Below are 19,580 nucleotides of genomic sequence, written 5' to 3'. Positions count from 1 at the left end.
GATTTCAATAAAACATCATATATAGACATTAAATGGCCTTGATTCACACACAAAGTCAAATATTTATAGTTATTAAAATTATTAATAATTTACCTATTTATAATTTATCGGTGTTCTACAATAGCTACAGCTATTTTTCTGGACGAGCTCTATTGAGGAGAATTATGTATACCCACATGAGGAAGGCGTAGGTGTAGTTTTCTTTTTATCATTTATTTATTTTAAACTATTTCTACCATATGAAAAAGGGGACTCATAAACCTTATTTCTACTTGCAAAAACAGTTTTCTGTAATATAACAATATTAAGCCTTTTGCATTTACCCCCCAGATACCTCCTACTGTGTGTTCTGATGCCTGGGTCTTTGTATTTAAAAATAAATTATTTTTTTACCTTTATTTTTTTACCTTTATTTTTTAACATTGCTCAAATGGTTCTTTTGACATCAACTTTTTTTCAACTCCTGTAGGTCTCTATGGCCTAGTTAACAATGCTGGCGTTGCCAACCCAATTGGTCCAACTGAGTGGATGACGCTAGGGGATTACAGGAAGGTTATGGAAGTAAATGCGTTTGGCACTATTGGAGTGACCCTAGGTTTTCTGCCACTGGTGAAACAGGCACAAGGAAGGATTGTTAACATGGCCAGTGTGCTTGGGAGAATATCAGCCAATGGAGGAGGTTATTGCGTGTCTAAGTATGCTGTGGAGGCCTTCTCTGATAGTCTCAGGTAAGGGGCATGATTCTTAAAGACAGAAGAAATCCACATTGCAATCTGTAGCCTTTTAGAATTACAACTAGCAGGTAGAGAGGCGAAAGTATGAGGAATGTCATTACTTTCCTAAATTCATAAACCTTCTTAAGGTCAGTATTTCTCTTTTTTACACTACAATGCCACTTGCCTAGAATTCCAATGACATTAGATGGCAGAGGAAGATGAAATGCAGGTTGTTGCAGAGTAAACAATCAGAGATATTATAGTGCTATGCATTGTGATGCTCTACTTTATTATAATTCTATTTTTTGAAGATGTTCTGTATAGAATTGCAAATGCTGACAACTATTTTACATTAAAGGGGTTTTCCTCATGATATGCCATTAACTGCTGATCGTTGGGTTGCTGACATCCAACCCCCCTGCCAATCAGCTATTCAGTGCCCACACTACACAGTGAATTGGTCCGGAAGCAGTTGTCTTTGTTCCCCACATAGTGTCCGGGGCTGGTTACTTCACTTGAGCGGAAGCTAAGGTCCAGTTACAAGGCATCACCACTACACAGTGAATAGAGACAACTACTTCCAGCCCATTCACTGTGTACTGTCGGCTCCAAGCAGCTGATCGGCAGTGCCAGGTTTGGGCACCCTGCTGATCATCGATTGATGGTCCTGAGGATAGGACATTAATCATATTAGCCCACAAAACCTCTTTAATATTTGTAAGCCACAATCAGGAGTAGAACATAAACTATAATGAAAAGATACTCAACTTGGACCCACTTCTGATACAAACTGATACAAAATAATGATCAAAATATGCCCACGTGAAAGTAGCCTAAACCCTATGGACCAACCAATGATTTTTTTGTCAGTCATTATCTGTGCTGCCAGGTAACATACTTTTGTGTAACAAAGTAAAAAGTGTACTATGATTTAAATCTTATGAGCTAGCCAAAAATATCTCTCTGTTCTCCTAAAGCTTGCAAATATTTCTGTTGCCAATAAAGGCATCACTCACTCACAAACTGTTGCGAACGCTGGAGCCAGTGCCGGGAGCTAGTGATGTCAACGTCCCGCCCCCTCCCATAGACTTGCATTGAGGGGGTGGGACGTGACATCCCTTGTTCCAAACGCTGAGCAGCAGAGTACCCCTTTAAGCATGGAACTTACTGCACATCATACAGTTGCCTTGACTACCTGACCGCCCAATGTGAACCTACGTCTCTCCATGCCCCATCTGGAGAACAGACAGGAGATTAGCGTTACATGTCCACTTTAAATATCACATTGCCTCTTTTTTTTTTTTTTTAAACATCCCAAGTAACTTAATGAGCATTGTTATCGGAACATGACCAATCAGTAATCAGTAGAAGGAGCTAGGAGAAGGGGGCACTTCTCTGCCGCTTCTGTATCACATGACTGAGGTCTCATTTTGTAAGTCTTTCTCACATAGACACAGAGCAGGGGGAGAATGGTAAAAGCTTTTGCACTGTCCCATGAAATCCTAAGAACACTTGGAGAACCCATTTAATACTAAAAAGCCATAAATAATATTATAATTAATTATTGTTATTATTGTATATGTGAAAGCAAAGAAAACACACAAACTACTGGAACATTTCTGTGCTGCAAAGTATCAGTCATGAGCAAAAATTCTAAAAATGATACAATTACAAAGACATTTATTGTTCATCTGTAGCATCTTTCTGAAATGACATTCTCTGTGTATAAGAAAAGGTTGGTACCATGTGTGGTTCTACGCCCACATCTATAAATGTGATTTTGTTTTCTTCCTACAGGAGAGACGTGCAGCACTTTGGTGTCAAGGTTTGTATTATAGAGCCTGGCTTCTTTAAGACGGCTGTAACCGATCTGGATTCTATTGAACATTCATTAAAGCAGCTTTGGGACCAGATGCCTCCTGAGACAAGGAAGAGTTATGGGGATGCATATTACCAAAAATGTGAGTACGCGGTTGTAAATTATGCAGAATAATATTCAGCCTCTCACTATGCATTTATCTAGACTGTCACTTCTTTACTTCTTTCCTGCAGCCATTGCATGCGTTGTAATTTAGCAGAAGAGATTGTAGAGATTACTCACTTACACCATGTATAATGAGGAACTGCTCTAGACCAGTCCTGCACAACCTCCCTGGGCCACAGTTTTAACATGTACTTTAAGGCACTGCAAAAAATTATTTCAACCCGAACTTGATCAGTTTAATATAGGGCTATTACAGAATGGGACTACAGGTCACATATATGCTATACATTGATCTATTACTCTGTACAGTTTTATTTCACATATACATCAATTAGACATAACAATAAAACCATTTGTGGTGTCCCAGTACCGTATTGCATACCGTACCTTGTATGGTGGTCCCCAAAAGTCCGAGTAACTACGTTCAGGTAGTGTCACCCAGGTGGGACAGCCCCTAGTCGCCTCTCTTCTACTCTAATGCTATAGTGTTTCAATATGTATATATTGAATAATAATGAATATTTAATATAATGTATAGTATACTTACCTTGTTAGCGTTGCAGGACCTTCGGTCATGTGATTGTGTTAATTCCTCTATGGTATGTTTGAGGACCTTTGGAGGTCTTTGGGTCACATGCTACCCATAATTCTGTGTGAAGGTGATTGACAGAAGTATTGGACCAATTAGCTCTAGTCCAGCCCCTGCCCATATAAGGGAGCTGTAGCCAATTATCGCTCTCTTGGGTTGCTACTCTCATGGATGCCGGACAAGCAGGACAGATCTGCACAACTTTTAAAGACAAGCTAGGCCAGAAAACCTACCGGCCTCAGCTTAAACTAAACCGTGAGTTCTAAACTAATCCACGCTAAAACTAGCGTGACTACCTGACCGCAACTAAATCCCCTAAATCCAGTGGAACAGCGCATATCAGTCTACGGACTCTAAAACGCTTAAGGTCCCAACCTTTGCCAATCTCTGAGGGACTTTGCATGTATAGAGACTGTTCCAGTTATGAAGCTTGCATAAAATCCTCAGTAAAGTTCCAACTGTTTTCAGCAAAACTCTCCGGTTGTGGATATTCAATTATTCTACACCTCCCTATCGCTTTTGGGAAGGGTGGTGGTAGGACAAGCATTACAGAGGAGCCCCCACCCTGGCGTCACGAATAGAAAGGGTTAAACAGACATCCTTTAGTCGCTGCACAGCTCCACCCCATATACCCTACTTCCCCAGGCTATCACATAGCTTTTTGGTGTCCTACAAACAGGATACGGGTGTGTGCCTACAGCTGTTGCCACCAATTAAAGTGTACTCCCCCTATGTAAAAGACTGTATTGATGTGTTACGAAGCACCATGTGTACGGAATCCTGTGTATGGTGCCGCGTGCAGAGAGCACACGCGAAAAGTAAGGGGGAGGCGAAAATTTATTTGCTGCAGAAATGTGTAAAGTGAGAAGTGAATGTATGCTATGATTCTCTGGTTCGGTCAGCGATGCAAGAGTTAACCTGCTGCCGGAAAAGCGCACAAAGAAAGCCCGTGCTGTGCCACGACCCGCCCCTGGGCGTGGCTGCCAAGTAAATGTGTCGCAGCCAAAAGGGAACTTAAATTCACTGCTGTTGTTTCCGGGGGAACCGGAAGTCGGGGCTGCACCGATGACGTCCTTCCGGCCGGCAGCCATTTTGGAGAAGCCCATTATAAAAGGAGCCCTGCACAGCGACCTCTTCAGTCTGCACAAGGAAGAGATGGAGAGTACAGACATGGCGGAGAGCAGCATTCCACTTGGTGTGAGCACAAAGATGGTGCCGGAGCATAGGAAAGTTGCGGCGGTCGCAGCCCAACTATTCCACGAGTTTGCCGACCGTCTGCAGCGGTTGTCATTGGATGAAGAGGGGGCCTGCAATCTTCCCCCACTGCCTGATGATGACGACGACTGGCCTGATACACCTCCAGGAGAAATCGTTGGGACACCTGGAACATCTTCACCACTGGACATGGGGTTCGTGGGCTGAGATCCCGACGGAGGAGTCTTCTGTAAGTACCCCACCAGAAGCTGCCTACTCTTCCTCCACCAGCCCTGAGCCAGAAAGACCCCTGTCTGCTTTGCCGAGTGCACAAACACGCTCGCCAAACTTGCCTAAATGGATCTTTGGGGATGAACCTGAATTGATCCAGTACATGCATGATGTTCTCCAACTCCTGCCTGGGAAGCCCCTTCCACCGGTCCCTATGGCACAGAGGGAAAGGGACCGTCAGGAGGCCGAAATAGCAAACTTGATGGAAAAGCTAAAAGGCCCGACACAGAGAACTTTATGCCCCCAAGCATGTTCATCTGCCTCATGAGGAGAAAATCCGCTATCAAGAAAACACCAAAGAAATGGAGGCACTCTTCATCCGCATGTGGGATCATCACCGAGAAGGGGAGAAGCCCTTGGAACATCGCAGAGCAACAGTGGCCAAGTTCGACAAGGTCAGAGGTTACGGTACCCTCATTGATTGCCACAATGGCTATATCATCCTCGTAAACCGGCGAGCTGTACAAAGACCATATATCAACAAAAAGTTCCATTCCCTGGAGGTGGGTGAGATAGTGGAATACACACCCGTCCAGGGCCTGCGAGGAGAGTGGGCAGCCGCAGTCACCAGTCCAGCAGCTCAGACCCAGCTTCCTTTCAAGTATTTTCCATCTACCGATTGGGAGGCGGACCCCTTCCAGCTGAGGCCGAAATGGCCTGCTCCTGATGCCTCCACCTACAAGTCCGAGGAGGAATTTCTACAGCAGCAGCCACTTCTGTCTGATTCCTGCAAAGTGCCCAGGCCTACTCCTACCCAGGAGGTTTGGCCTCAACTGTGGGCACCAACCACTGTACCTAGGCCTACTCCTGGCGCTGAGGTTTGGCCTGCCCACCAGGTACCAACGACAGTGCTGCGGACCACTCCCAATGAGGAGGTGGGGCCGAAACAACCAGCACAAACCATTTGTCCTAGCGTGACTACTGGACCGAAACTAAATCCCCTAAATCCAGTGGAACAGCGCATATCAGTCTAAGGACTCTAAAACACTTAAGGTCCCAGCCTTTGTCAATCTCTCAGAGACTTTGCATGTATAGAGACTGTTCCGATTATGAAGCTTGCATAAAATTTTCAGTAAAGTTCCAACTGTTTTCAGCAAAACTCTCCAGTTGTGGACATTCAATTATTCTATACCTCCCTATCGCTTTTGGGAAGGGTGGCGGTAGGACAAGCATTACAGAGGAGCCCTCACCCTGGCATCATGAATAGAAAGGGTTAACCAGACACCCTTTAGTCACCGCACAGCTCAACCCCATATACCCTACTTCCCCAGGCTATCACACATTAATAAAACCATAATAAATAATAAACCCACTAAACCTAATATTATATAGGTCTCATTGAGGCATGGGCTCCGCAAGGCCTTTAAAAATTTCTTGTTGTATCTAGTCCCAAGAAGTTATTAAAAGATGCGTTAAAGGGGTTATCCAGGGTTAGGAAAACATAACTGAATTCTTCAAAACACTGTCCTTGTCCTCAGGTTGTATTTGGTATTTCAACTCTATACTGCAAAACCACACAAAAACTGGGGACAAGAGAGGTGCTGTTTCTAGAAGAAATCAGCTATGTTTCTCTAATCTTGGTCGATTCCTTTAGGTCTTGTAAGTGGCGAGGTGGTACATGTTTTTGTATCCAAATTGTATTGTTTCCCCAGGTAAGTGATGCAGTCAGGCACCCTGCTGTCCACAAAAATGTGATTTATCAGACCAGGCTACCTACCCCATGGCCCAGTTCTGATGCTCACATGTCCATTGAACACACTTTAGGTGGAGGACAGGGATCTACGTGGGCATTCTGACCAGCCTCTATCCTCTGTGTTCTGACTACTTTCTATCATAGCCAGTGTTAGATTTTTCTGATTTTTTTTCTACAGTAGCTCTTCTGTGAGTTGGCCAAGACATGCTAGGTTGCACTCCCTCCCCCACACGATGATACATTTTGAACACCCATTACCCTGTCACCACTACACCACTTAGTAGGTACTAACCACGCCAGGAACACCCCACAGGACCCGCCATTTTGGAGATGCTGTTAGCTAATCATTTAGCCATTCCAATTTATGCCTTTGTCATTTTCACTCACATTCTTATACTTTGTAATTTCACCTTTTGCTGACACATTAATTTCAAATAACTACCTGAGCTCAAAGCAAACTAAAAGGATAGAAAAAGAGAAAACCACGGAGCTCAGCCGACAATGTCAAATCTTTACAGCGCTTCAGATCAAAACACAGCACAGTCTCATATGTATACTTGCAACATTTTATAGGAATTTAAATCCTTTATGCTGTATGAATGATGATTATCACTGTCTAGCAGTCTAGTATAAGTTATTATCCATATCTAACGGCAGCACTCAGGAATCCCGGTGGATTCTAGAACCCTTCTATGTAACAAGACATTTCAATTTGTATTTAGGGCAGGTATGCTAGTGCAGACTGACATTGTTGTTGGTAAGTCATTTTTTTCACAGGATACTTGCGGAGGTTCTTTTGCAAAAGCACCTTTCAAGGATCATCAATCCTTTTGTGTCGTCCACAGAGTTTATCCATCTACAACTAAAGAGAACGTGCCAAAGTGCAGACTGGCTGCGTAACAGAATTATAACTTTATATCATAGAATCCTCACTAAAGGTGGTAAAATCAAGTTCATACAGTCATTGTATTGTAGCAATAGAATTAACCCTATCGCCTGAATGGGGCTTTGTTAATTAAAGACCACGTCCCCCTCGCTATGGTAGAATCACATGGAAACCCCCACTATATACCAGGATCATCACTGAAAATAACACATATAATAAACAAGGAGTGGGATTCGCGGAAAATAATTTTGACTATAACAATCAAATATATCTATAAGTAAGGGAAAAGTGCTTATGAAGTTTATACTACGTGAAACTACCCCTCCCAGTATGATCTAAGCAGTGGTAAGAGTATGCTGGGAGTTGTTGTTTCACCTATCCTCACTGCAGAATTTAGAAGTGACTACAGCTCTGATGGGACACAGTAAGGTATAATAGACAATGATATAAGCTCCTCACAGGTGATGTCTTCTCTGTAGCCTTAATGGTCTAGACCGCCATAACTTCATTAAGCTACATCTTCTCTCAGCCAACATCATTGGCTCCTCACTTTGTCAGCAGATCCTCATCCTTTATACGAAGGCAATAATTTCTATAACCCTGCCAGATACTGTGCCCCCTGAAGTTATCCCAGTTAGACACTTTACCCTTTGAATATAATCCTGTCAAACACTGTGCCCTCTGGTTGTAATAGAGTAGAGCAGAGTTCAGTGCAGTAAATAATATTGTGTACATGGGGATAGTAGAGTAAAGCAGAGTAGTTTTGTCACCCCAATATTGTGCCTCATCTCTCACACTCATTACTAGTGTTGCTCGCGAATATTCGTAATGCAAATTTTATTCGCGAATATTCGCGAATATAGCACTATATATTCGTAATTATTCAATATATGCAATATATTCGTAATTAAATATTCATTTTTTTTTTTTTCACAGTACACATCACAGTGATCATCCCTCTCTGCTTCCAGCTTGTGTGGTGTAAAGAAGGCTCTAATACTACTGTGTGAGACTGGCGTGCGAATGTTCGCATATGCGAAAATTTGAATATGCTAATTTTCGCATATGCGAATTTACACTTATGCTAATTTTCGCATACGCAAATTTTCGGATGTGCGAAAATAAAACGTGAATATTACGAATATAGCGAATATATGATGAATATTCGTCCATATATTCACTAAATATCGCGAATTCGAATATGGCCTATGCCGCTCAACACTACTCATTACTCGCAGCCCTGAATTCTCATTCGTCACATTCCTTGACTGATGTATGTCAGTCAAGGAGTGGGTGGAAAGTGAGGGCCCTTGTGCAGCTTCGCTCTGCCTCCTTGACACTTGGCTGAAACATAAAAAGATTATTATGGCAACCACCATCAGCTCCAGGAAAGGTTTGCTTTTATATTCTAACCAACAATGGCCCTCATTTACTATTCTAACCCCGACTTGTTTTGTTGGGTTCTTTTGGCGCATCTTTGTCTGCGACATGTCGCAGACATCGTGCGCCAGTCTGCAACACGATGCAACATTTTTTCCCGACGGATCCGATGTGGATTCTCCCAAACCCGAAAAAGGGGCGTAACCCGACATTTTTGAGCCTTCCCACGTATTTATAAAGGTTTCCAACCCGAATTTGTTGAATTGTTGTGGATTTTTTCCCGACAACTCAGAGGAGTTGGAAACCAAAACCAACAAAACCCACATGCGACAAACAGGATGCGACATAATAATAATAAATACCAGGGGAAAAAAGCAGTCGGGTAAGAAAGCAAGATAGACTTTCAACCCGATTTTCTAAGTAAATGAGGGCCAGTGTCTGTAATTCTTAGCAGCTGAATAGAGCTGACAGGTTCCCTTTAACCCCTTAACTACGCAGGACGCAGTATATTTACGTACTGCGCCGGCTCCCGCGATATAAAGCAGGATTGCGCCGCGATCCCGCATCATATCGCGTCGGTCCCGGCGCTCATCAACGGCCGGGACCCGCGGCTAATACCACACAGACGATCGCGGCGATGTGCGGTATTAACCCTTTAGAAGCGGCGGTCAAAGCTGACCGCCGCTTCTAAAGTGAAAGTGAAAGTGACCCGGCTGCTCAGTCGGGCTGTTCGGGACCGCCGCGGTGAAATCGCGGTGTCCCGAACAGCTTGCAGGACACCGGGAGGGCCCTTACCTGCCTCCTCGGTGTCCGATCGGCGAATGACTGCTCCGTGCCTGAGATCCAGGCAGGAGCAGTCAAGCGTCGATAACACTGATCACAGGCGTGTTAATACACGCCTGTGATCTGTGTAAAAGATCAATGTGTGCAGTGTTATAGGTCCCTATGGGACCTATAACACTGCAAAAAAAAAGTTAAAAAAAAGTGTTAATAAAGGTCATTTAACCGCTTCCCTAATAAAAGTTTGAATCACCCCCCTTTTTCCATAAAAAAAATAAAACAGTGTAAAAAATAAATAAATAAACAGTAAATAGTATCACCGCGTGCGTAAATGTCCGAACTATAAAAATATATAATTAATTAAACCACACGGTCAATGGCGTACACGCAAAAAAATTCCAAAGTCCAAAAGAGCGCATTTTTGGTCACTATTTATACCATTAAAAATGTATAAAAAGTGATCAAAAAGTCCGATCAAAACAAAAATCATACCAATAAAAACTTCAGATCACGGTGCAAAAAATGAGTCCTCATACCGCCCTGTATGTGGAAAAATAAAAAAGTTATAGGGGTCAGAAGATGACATTTTTAAACATATACATTTTCCTGCATGTAGTTATGATTTCTTCTAGAAGTGCGACAAAATCAAACCTATATAAGTAGGGTATCATGTTAACCGTATGGACCAACAGAATAATGATAAGGTGTAATATTTTACCGAAATATGCACTGCGTAGAAACGGAAGCCCCCAAAAGTTACAAAATGGCGTTTTTTCTTCGATTTTGTCGCACAATGAATTTTTTTACGTTTCGCCGTGCATTTTTGGGTAAAATGACTAATGTTACTGCAAAGTAGAATTGGCGACGCAAAAAATAAGCCATAATATGGATTTTTAGGTGGAAAATTGAAAGGGTTATGATTTTTAAAAGGTAAGGAGGAAAAAACGAAAGTGCAAAAACGGAAAAACCCTGAGTCCTTAAGGGGTTAAGCTGTGTTCACATTTCAGGTTGTTTGGATTTGTTTATCAATAATTTAGCATTTTTTTGCTATGGTTTTTGAAAATGTAACAACGACATTTTGGTTTTACCCCCACTTTGGAAAAATTTGGCAAAAAAACAAGACAATGAAACAAACACAAGGTGTAAATATGGCCTTAAAGGGGTAGTCCAGAAAACTAAACTTCTCTCCTATTCACTATGTAATGTGGGGGGTCCAACCAATGGAACCCCCTGCGATCTCCTGTACAGGGTTCAGCAACTTACACATTCTTGGAGTGGAGCGCCCCCCACTTTCCAAGATTGGAGGAAATGATGGTTCGCTTAGCCAATCACTGGACATGGGGTCCTATCTCAGCTGGTGATTGGCTGAGCAGGTCATCACTCCTGCTCGTCTCGGAAAGTAGGGGCCGCTCCACTCTGAGGATGAGTAAATTGCTGTGGATAGGGTTTAGCTCCCAGGACTACCCCTTTAATGTTCATTAAAGTACATTAGGTTTTATTCACAATCTGCATACAAAGTATGCAGCAAAAAAGGCACGTGCCAGTAAAATAGCAGACAGTGTAAAATCCCAGAGATCCAGAGTCATGCATGGTCATAGCAAAGTGAATATTAATGATCCTTCGCTAGCACAGAAAATGAGCCTGTACCTTAAAATTTTAGTTATCATGCATATCACAGAGCTGTGTGCATTAGTACTGGTCCCATCATAAGACACCACATTGTAAATGTTTTCTTTCCTATAACACAGAGCTTTCCAAACTTTTCATTTTGGTGACACACCCCTCGCGGTACCGCCAATTGAACGTGTCACGTTATGCGTCCTATATCCCACAATGTGGTACCAGTTTCCAGTGTAAGCATTACAAATGTCACTGCTACCCCTGTGCTATTTAATCACCTCCCCTTTATCTCACCTGTGCCATTTCCTCCCCCCCTCATGACCACCCCAAGTGCTACATCATTACTCCCCCCTTGATCATTCCGTCATTTTATCCCCCTTCATGACCACCCCAAGTGCCACATCATTACTCCCTCTCAATCTACCTAAGTGGGGTCCCCCCGCCCCAGGTGGCGTCTCGGCGGGTCTGACGAGCGACATCCTTATGCACAGTTTCCTCGGTGCAATGTCTGGGGTATCACTTGTCAGCCCGGCAGCCACCACAGCTCAATGATTTAAAGTGGCCGTGACGCCGGCTGCCTTTTCAAGACCAGCAGCAGGACCGTGCCCACTTAATAACAGTGACCAGTGGTGCATGCTGCTGTGGGGCTGGACGGCCAAGCAACAAACCTGGGGACTGGTGTTGACACATTAAAGTGTTGCGGCACCCTGTTTGAAAAGCACTGCTATAACAGGTAGAACGTGGTACAATTTCATTCTATTGGATTTCATCAGATTAAAAATGAGTGCGCTTATGTTTGAAATCGGAGACATATAGAGGTCTAGTATGGCCCTGTTTATTTTTAGGAGCGCTAGTATGGCCATGTCCATAAGGTACAGATTGAGTGGTTAAATTGCAGCATTTTCAGCTTGTGATGTTTTGGATTATTGGAAAATCCCATTTATTGTATTTACAAATGAGGCTTAACACAATGTTGTGCCTTCCTTCCATGTCATCAGAGTTAACCCAATTGACTTCAATCACATGAACATAAATTTGGCAGATGATTTTATTGGTTTTAAACTTCCAGTTAAAGGACTCTTTGATAATATCTATAAACATTGACACATTACTACAGATATTTTGTTCTTGGTTTTCCTAGATATGAAAATTCAAAGGCTGATCATGAATTTCATCTGTGATACCGATATCTCCAAAGTACCAAAGTGCATTGAGCATGCCTTAGAAGCTGCATACCCCCGCACAAGATACAGTCCAGGATGGGATGCCAAGCTGTTGTGGCTACCAGTGTCTTACATGCCAGCCTTCATCGTAGATGCTGTCCTTGGCTTTGTTCTACCTAAACCAGAACAGAGAGTCTCCTAAGATACATTCTTGGTAAATGCTGCAACTCTGGCTCTTCGAAAGGTGAAGTGTTCATATCCAGACAGGGACAAAGATTGTTTTGTATGGAATGTGACCATTAAGTGGCTCTACGCTTCTTATTTATGACAGAGCAGTATATTTTCTGTATGTTCATATCCTCACATCTGTTCTTCATGCATTGCACAATGTGAGACTGTGAAATCATGCTGTTAGATGAATAGTAGTAAGCGGCTGACTCCCTGGCTAAATCAGTGGACGCTTTTGATAGGATCAGTTCTGGATGACAAGTGAGAAATAAGCTGCTGTTATTGATCCATATGACACGTCGTCTATGTAGTGGTAGGCAAAACTCACATCCTCCTTCCAGACCAATAATTCCCAACCAGGGTGCCTCCAGCTGTTGCAAAACTACAACTCCCAGCATGCTGGGAGTTGTAGTTTTGCAACAGCTGGAGGCACACTGCTTGGGAAACACTGTTCTAGAAACTAATGGGAGGATTACAGAAACTAATGTGATAATGCATTTCTGAGCCTCGGCTTCTCTAGACCTATAAACTAGATCTACTTTAGAAGTAATTTGATATTTGGCTTCAAGGGAACCCCACTCACGGCGCTGATCGACCAGACAGGTAGATAGACTAAAACAGGTTTATTGACCAGAATGAAACGGGGTTCGCTGCGCATGCGCAGCGAAACGCGTTGCATTCTGGGCAGTAAACCTGTTTTAGTCTATCTACCTGTCTGGTCGATCAACGCCATGAGCCGGATTCAATTGAAGCCAAATATCAAATTGCCGTATATGCTCCGGAAGGCAGCAGACGACCTACCTTATATACCTTTTCCATTGTTGTATATGTGCTTACACAACCACCCAGGGTGAGCAACCAATTTATATACTAAACCCACACCTTGGGTCCTAACAATACTGTTCTATGGAGCACTTATTTCCATTTCCCTACTTTAGAAGTAGCCACATATGATGACAAATGTTCTTTTTTTTTAAGGTTTTCTGAACTTGCTAAAAATATACACAATGAACAGCTATAACATTAAAGGGGTTCTCCGGTGCTTAGACATCTTATCCCCTATCCAAAGGATAGGGGGATAAGATGCCTGATCGCGGGAGTCCCACTGCTGGGGACCCCCGTGATCTTGCAAGCGGCACCCCGTTTGTAATCAGTCCCCAGAGAGTGTTCACTCCGGGTCTGATTACGGACGACCACAAGGCCGGCGGCGTGTGACGTCACGCTCCGCCCCTCAATGCAAGCCCACAGGAGGGGACTCCCGCGATCAGGCATCTTATCCCCTATCCTTTGGATAGGGGATAAGATGTCTAAGCACGGAGAACCCCTTTAAAACCACTTTCCTAGCATTGTGTAGGTCTCTTTCCTGTAATATCTGCTACCAGGACCTTAGCAGCAGATCCTTTAAAGAGATTGTCCGGTGGCTTAAAATGTTTATTGTTGTCAAAAAAAAATAAAGCAACTTATGGACATACCGTATATACTCGAGTATAGGCCGAGTTTTTCAGCACGATTTTTCGTGCTGAAAACACCCCCCTCGGCTTATACTCGAGTGAACTCCCCCACCCGCAGTGGTCTTCAACCTGCGGACTTCCAGAGGTTTCAAAACTACAACTCCCAGCAAGCCCGGGCAGCCATCGGCTGTCCGGGCTTGCTGGGAGTTGTAGTTTTGAAACCTCCGGAGGTCCGCAGGTTGAAGACCACTGCGGCCTTCAACATCATCCAGCCCCCTCTCACCCCCTTTAGTTCTGAGTACTCACCTCCGCTCGGCTCTGGTCCGGTCCTGCAGGACTGTCCGGTGAGGAGGTGGTCCGGTGGGATAGTGTTCCGGGCTGCTATCTTCACCGGGGAGGCCTCTTCTAAGCGCTTCGGGCCCGGCCTCAGAATAGTCACGTTGCCGTGACAACGACGCAGAGGTGCGTTCATTGCCAACGTAATTCTGCGTCATTGTCAAGGCAACGCCTCTATTCCGGGCCGGAAGCGCGGAGAAGAGGCGCCCCCGGTGAAGATAGCAGCCCGGACCACCTCCTCACCGGACAGCCCTGCAGGACCGGACCAGCGCCGAGCGGAGGTGAGTACTCAGAACTAAAGGGGGTGAGAGGGGGCTGGATGATGTTGAAGGCCGCAGTGGTCTTCAACCTGCGGACCTCCGGAGGTTTCAAAACTACAACTCCCAACAAGCCCGGACAGCCGATGGCTGCCCGGGCTTGCTGGGAGTTGTAGTTTTGAAACCTCTGGAGGTCCGCAGGTTGAAGACCACTGAGGGCGAATGATGAGAAGAGGATGATGAAGGGGGGGTGTGGGGATGATGAAGGGGGGGGTGTGGGATGATAAGGGGATGATGAAGGGGGGATGTGTGGGATGATGACAAGGGGATGATGAAGGGGGGATGTGCGGGATGATAAGGGGATGATGAAGGGGGGATGTGTGGGATGATGACAAGGGGATGATGAAGGGGGGATGTGTGGGATGATAAGGGGATGATGAAGGGGGGATGTGTGGGATGATAAGAGGATGATGAAGGGGGGATGTGTGGGATGATAAGAGGATGATGAAGGGGGGATGTGTGGGATGATGACAAGGGGATGATGATGAGGATGTTAATGACGGGTCTGGATGATGACAGGGGGGGATGAGGTATTTCCCACCCTAGGCTTATACTCGAGTCAATAACTTTTCCTGGGATTTTGGGTTGAAATTAGGGGTCTCGGCTTATACTCGGGTCGGCTTATACTCGAGTATATACGGTACTTTAATTTCCAAACTGCATGGATCGACCATTGCAGCCATGCAAGTTCTGAAGTTTTATTTTGTAAGCTGTGATGTGTTGTGTAAAAAAGTTTGTTGGCGAAGTTCTTGTCAGACTAGTAACCAACAGACCAGAGCTACCAAACTGACAACTATACATTGTCTGTCAAAAGGCAATGTAAAAAGGCAATGTCTGTCAAAAGGCAATGTAAAAGAAGAAATTGGGGCTCTGGGTCATGAATATTGAATCAAATGTTATTAATAAAATAAAATTATAATATTGTATTATGCGGTGTCCTGTGACTCACCTTGTGGGTCAACAGGGACACCGAACAACTTATAATAGATAAAAAATGATAATAAAAATGTCATAAAATATAATAAAAATGTAACCACACACTTAGATAATGAGTCTAATGAGTTATTTTGTAAGCTGTGACGTGTTGTGTGTAAGCACATGACGGGACCCGTGATGTGATGGAGGGGACTGGCTGTAGGTCTCAATTCATTGGCTAAGCCATCTAGGAGCCCAGTTCTATGTTTCAGATGTCTCTTTGTCATGTGGAGAAAAATTGCTCAATAAGGCTACAGAAGAGACAAAGTGATGCAACATATGACTGTGCTATTTTTGATCAGGCTTTTGAGATGTGATGTGTCAACACAGAGACCGGAAGGAATTCACTGCTACACAAGGCTAAATCAACGTCACTGCTTACAAAAAAAAAAAATTCAGGAAAAGGGGAGCGTGATTGTAATGGATGATCCATGTTGCTCGATTCCCATAGAGCATCCCGATGCCATCTCTTTCCAGGGTAAGTTAGGCACACATATAAAGGAAAACATGAATTATCAGACCAGGCCATTTCCTTGTCCAGGTCTAAAGCTCAAGTGCTAATTGTAGGAAATGTTGGTGTCAGTCAGGAATAAACATGAGCACTATGACCAATCCATGCAGAAAGCTGTGTGTCTCAACGTTTTCTGTGGAATAGAACCAGATGGCACAGCCTTCGCTCCTCACATGTCATGACCAAGACAAAACAGTCTTCCTTCCTTAGACCATTTTTGATCGATACTAACCACTACATACCAGGAACAGGTGACAAGATCCGTCATTTTGAAAATGCTCTGTCTCAGTCCTCTAGCTAGCACAATGTAACAATTGTAAGGCTAGGTTCACATCACGTTTTTGCAATACAGTTCCCGTATCAGTTTTTGATATAAAACGGATTCCTCAAAACATGTGTGCAAATTTTAACCCGTATAAGGTTTTAAAAAAATGATATCCAGTTACATCTGTTTTTAAGGGGGAAAAAAATTTATACGTTTTTAACTTTTCACTCCATTATGAATAAAGTTTTACTTGTTTGATTGAACTTCCAAGAAAAAAAAAACTGTGCAAAGTCAAAAACCATATAGTGAAAGCCATATGGTTCTGTACAGTTCCTATTGACTCCCATGTTTCAAAAAAAAAAATGTTTATGTTTCAGTACGGTTTTTCTCCTGGACCAAAAATCGTGGTAGGCTACAGTTTTGGGTACGGGGGAAAAAATAAAAATAAAAAAACCTGACAAAACCGTACAGGATGCAAAACGGACACAACTGGATGCATCTTTTGGCATACGGTTTTCAATATAGTTCCGTACGGTTTTCAAATTGAAAACGTATACAGGAACTCTATTGCAGAAACGGGGTTTGAACCTAGCCTAAAAGTCACACGTACCCTTACGCTTGCCCATTTCTCCTGCTTCTATGAATTTCAAGAACTGACCACTTACTGCCCAATATACCCCCCCCCCCCTTTATGCCATAGTCATAAGATAATCAATGTTTATCTGTCATCTGTGGTTTAATGGTATCACTGATCAGTGTAGTTTAACGGCAGAAAAGAGCAAGCTAAGCTTCACAGTAAAGTACAACATGTAAAAAAAAATATGGCTGCTTTTTTGCAATAGAAAAACATTTGTTCATAGGGTGTGTGGTATTTTGGCTCTGGTGAACTGGAATGAATGGGACTGAGCTGCAATACCACATACAACCTGTGGATAGGTATGGTGCGGTTTTCTTAAAAAAAAAAAAAAAAAATTCTGGAAAACCACTTTGAACATTGTTGTCAGACACTTTATACGCAAACAATCTCACACAAGGTCACGACATACCGAAATATAAATCACTATGACATTATTGATTTTTCTTAGATTCTTTTTACATTAATTTATGTCTGATTCTAACAATGTAGTACAGACAGCGGCAGCACAGTAAGATACAAGACATCCACAACCAGTGACCCAGGACTGAGCATTATCAACTCCTGGGAACCAGAAGTGGACCCGAGGAAGGCATTAGGGTATGCCGAAATGCGTTGTTCCAAATTCCATCAATAAAAACTATTTTGTCCTTTGCTGCTCGAGTCTTCTCTTCATGGCTTCAGTTGTGCAGTGCCTCCACTAAACCGGTTTCTTTTACTCCTTTCGCCTATCTCCATCGGTCACTACTACTGGTGTCAGATACCGGTAAGAGGGCAGCAGCCAACTACGTATTCACCTTTACCTACACCACTTGCTGCTAACTTCGGTGCAGCTTCCAAAAAAAAAAAAAAAGGTTGGTATATCACCTGGGTGTGGTGAAGGGTACACACCAGTGGATACACCTCATCAGGAAGCGCCCCCTGTATATTTTTTTTATCTCTTTATCCAAGCTTTTGATTCTAACAATAAAATTGTGTGAAGTTATATGTATTATTGTTATAGTGTTCATCATGATTGCTACTAAACAGGCTGTGAAAGAGACTACTGCAAGTGCAGCCTCGCCTGCAGTATGATAGTTCAGTTGTGGGCATAGGATCATAGAAAGGATGCTGCAGTACATAAATGAGCAACTAAATGATAAAAAGGTCATAAACAGGGGCTGGCTATAGAGGTAGCAGTCGCACCGGGGCCCTGGAGACTAAGGGGGCCCCAAAGCACATCTGCCCCATAAGAGACCAGTATCATACTTGGCATATGGGTCCCTGTTGCAGATTTTGCATCGGGGCCCAGAAGCTAAAAGCTAAGCCTCTGGTCATAAAGCATCTCAGTTATGAGGGTAGATTAAAAGGGGTACTCCACTGGCCAGCATTCGGAACATTTAGTTCCGAGCGCTGTGTGAGTGTTGCGGTGTTCGACCACACCCCTCGTGACATCTCGCCCCCCCCCTCAATGCAAGTCTATGGAAGGCGGTGTGGCGGCCGTCATGCCCCCTCCCATAGACTTGCATTGAGGGGGCGTGACATCACTAGGGGGGCATGACATCACTAGGGGGGCATGACATCACTAGGGGGGCATGGCCGACCCCCGCAGTGCGCACACAGCATTCGGAACTAAATTTTACGAATGCTGGCCAGTGGAGTACCCCTTTAAAATGATTAAATGTATTTATTCTTAAGAAAAGGGGGGGGGGGCGGCGCAGGATAAAAAGTATTTAAAAGCTATGCAACTTTTCATTGGTTTCCTAAATGCAAAATTAAGCAACTAAATAGACTTCATTATAGTTTTTCTACCATTTAGAACAGTGATCTTAAACTGTGGCCCTCCAGATGTTGCAAAACTTTAATTCCCAGCATGCCCGGACAGCCGTTGGCTGTGCGGGCATGCTGGGAGTTGAAGTTTTGCAACATCTGGAGGGCCACAGTTTGAGACCACTGATTTAGAACCTTATCAGAGATTAGGTAAATCTATGAGAGTTTGATGAACTCTCTGGTCTCAGTGTTATTTAACAGCAGGGAAGAGGTTACACCAGCTCAGATAGTAGACAGGAAGGAAAAGAAACCCTGGAGGACAGCTCACACAGGATGGAAAAAGAAAGGAGAGCAGTCTGCAGGGGTGAATCGTATAGGCAGAGAGAAAACAACTCATAATAGCACATTGTAGAGGTTGTAGAAGTAAAAGTAAGCTCTGTTTTTAATAAAGACCTTTTTTTTCCCAGCATGGTAAGTACTAAGTACGACAAGGGGGTACTTTTCTATAGAAAGGAGAAAAAAATAAATAAATAAATCAGTCTCCAGCAGTAACAGGCCTTCTTTACCACAAAAGCTATGAATCTGAAGAATAGACACCTCAGGAGCGGATCACAGGAATAAAAGAATAATATACTCAACAACATTAAATTTGCAAGCATAAGTTGTGGCATTACAGAAATGCCTTGATTGACATATATATCGCTGATATGCAAATGATGGAAAAGGAAACAAAATATTCAAAGCATCACAATTTTATTCAGTATCGAGTAGGAGTACCACACAAAGAAATACACATACATATACACACACACACACTA

The 19,580-nt window shown here is 43.4% G+C and overlaps 1 protein-coding gene across 3 annotated transcripts in view; it reads left to right on the top strand.

The window, feature by feature from the left end:
- The window catches only part of RDH5 (retinol dehydrogenase 5), a 75,626-nt gene extending 57,946 nt beyond the window's left edge, over positions 1–17,680 (top strand). For 2 of the 3 annotated variants that reach the window (XM_056562176.1, XM_056562178.1), the window contains exons 3-5: positions 470–728; positions 2,514–2,677; positions 12,275–13,132. In XM_056562176.1, the coding sequence (XP_056418151.1) occupies positions 470–728; positions 2,514–2,677; positions 12,275–12,498 (647 nt within the window). In that variant the 3' untranslated portion in view covers positions 12,499–13,132. Of the gene's footprint in view, positions 1–469; positions 729–2,513; positions 2,678–12,274; positions 13,133–17,505 lie in introns of those variants that run through there. The other variant, XM_056562179.1, reaches the window with a different exon arrangement.
- Positions 17,681–19,580: the final 1,900 nt, after the last annotated feature.

Source organism: Hyla sarda, chromosome 2 (assembly GCF_029499605.1).
Source record: "Hyla sarda isolate aHylSar1 chromosome 2, aHylSar1.hap1, whole genome shotgun sequence".
Lineage (NCBI taxonomy): Eukaryota > Metazoa > Chordata > Amphibia > Anura > Hylidae > Hyla > Hyla sarda.
This window is presented reverse-complemented; position numbering and strand designations above follow the sequence as displayed.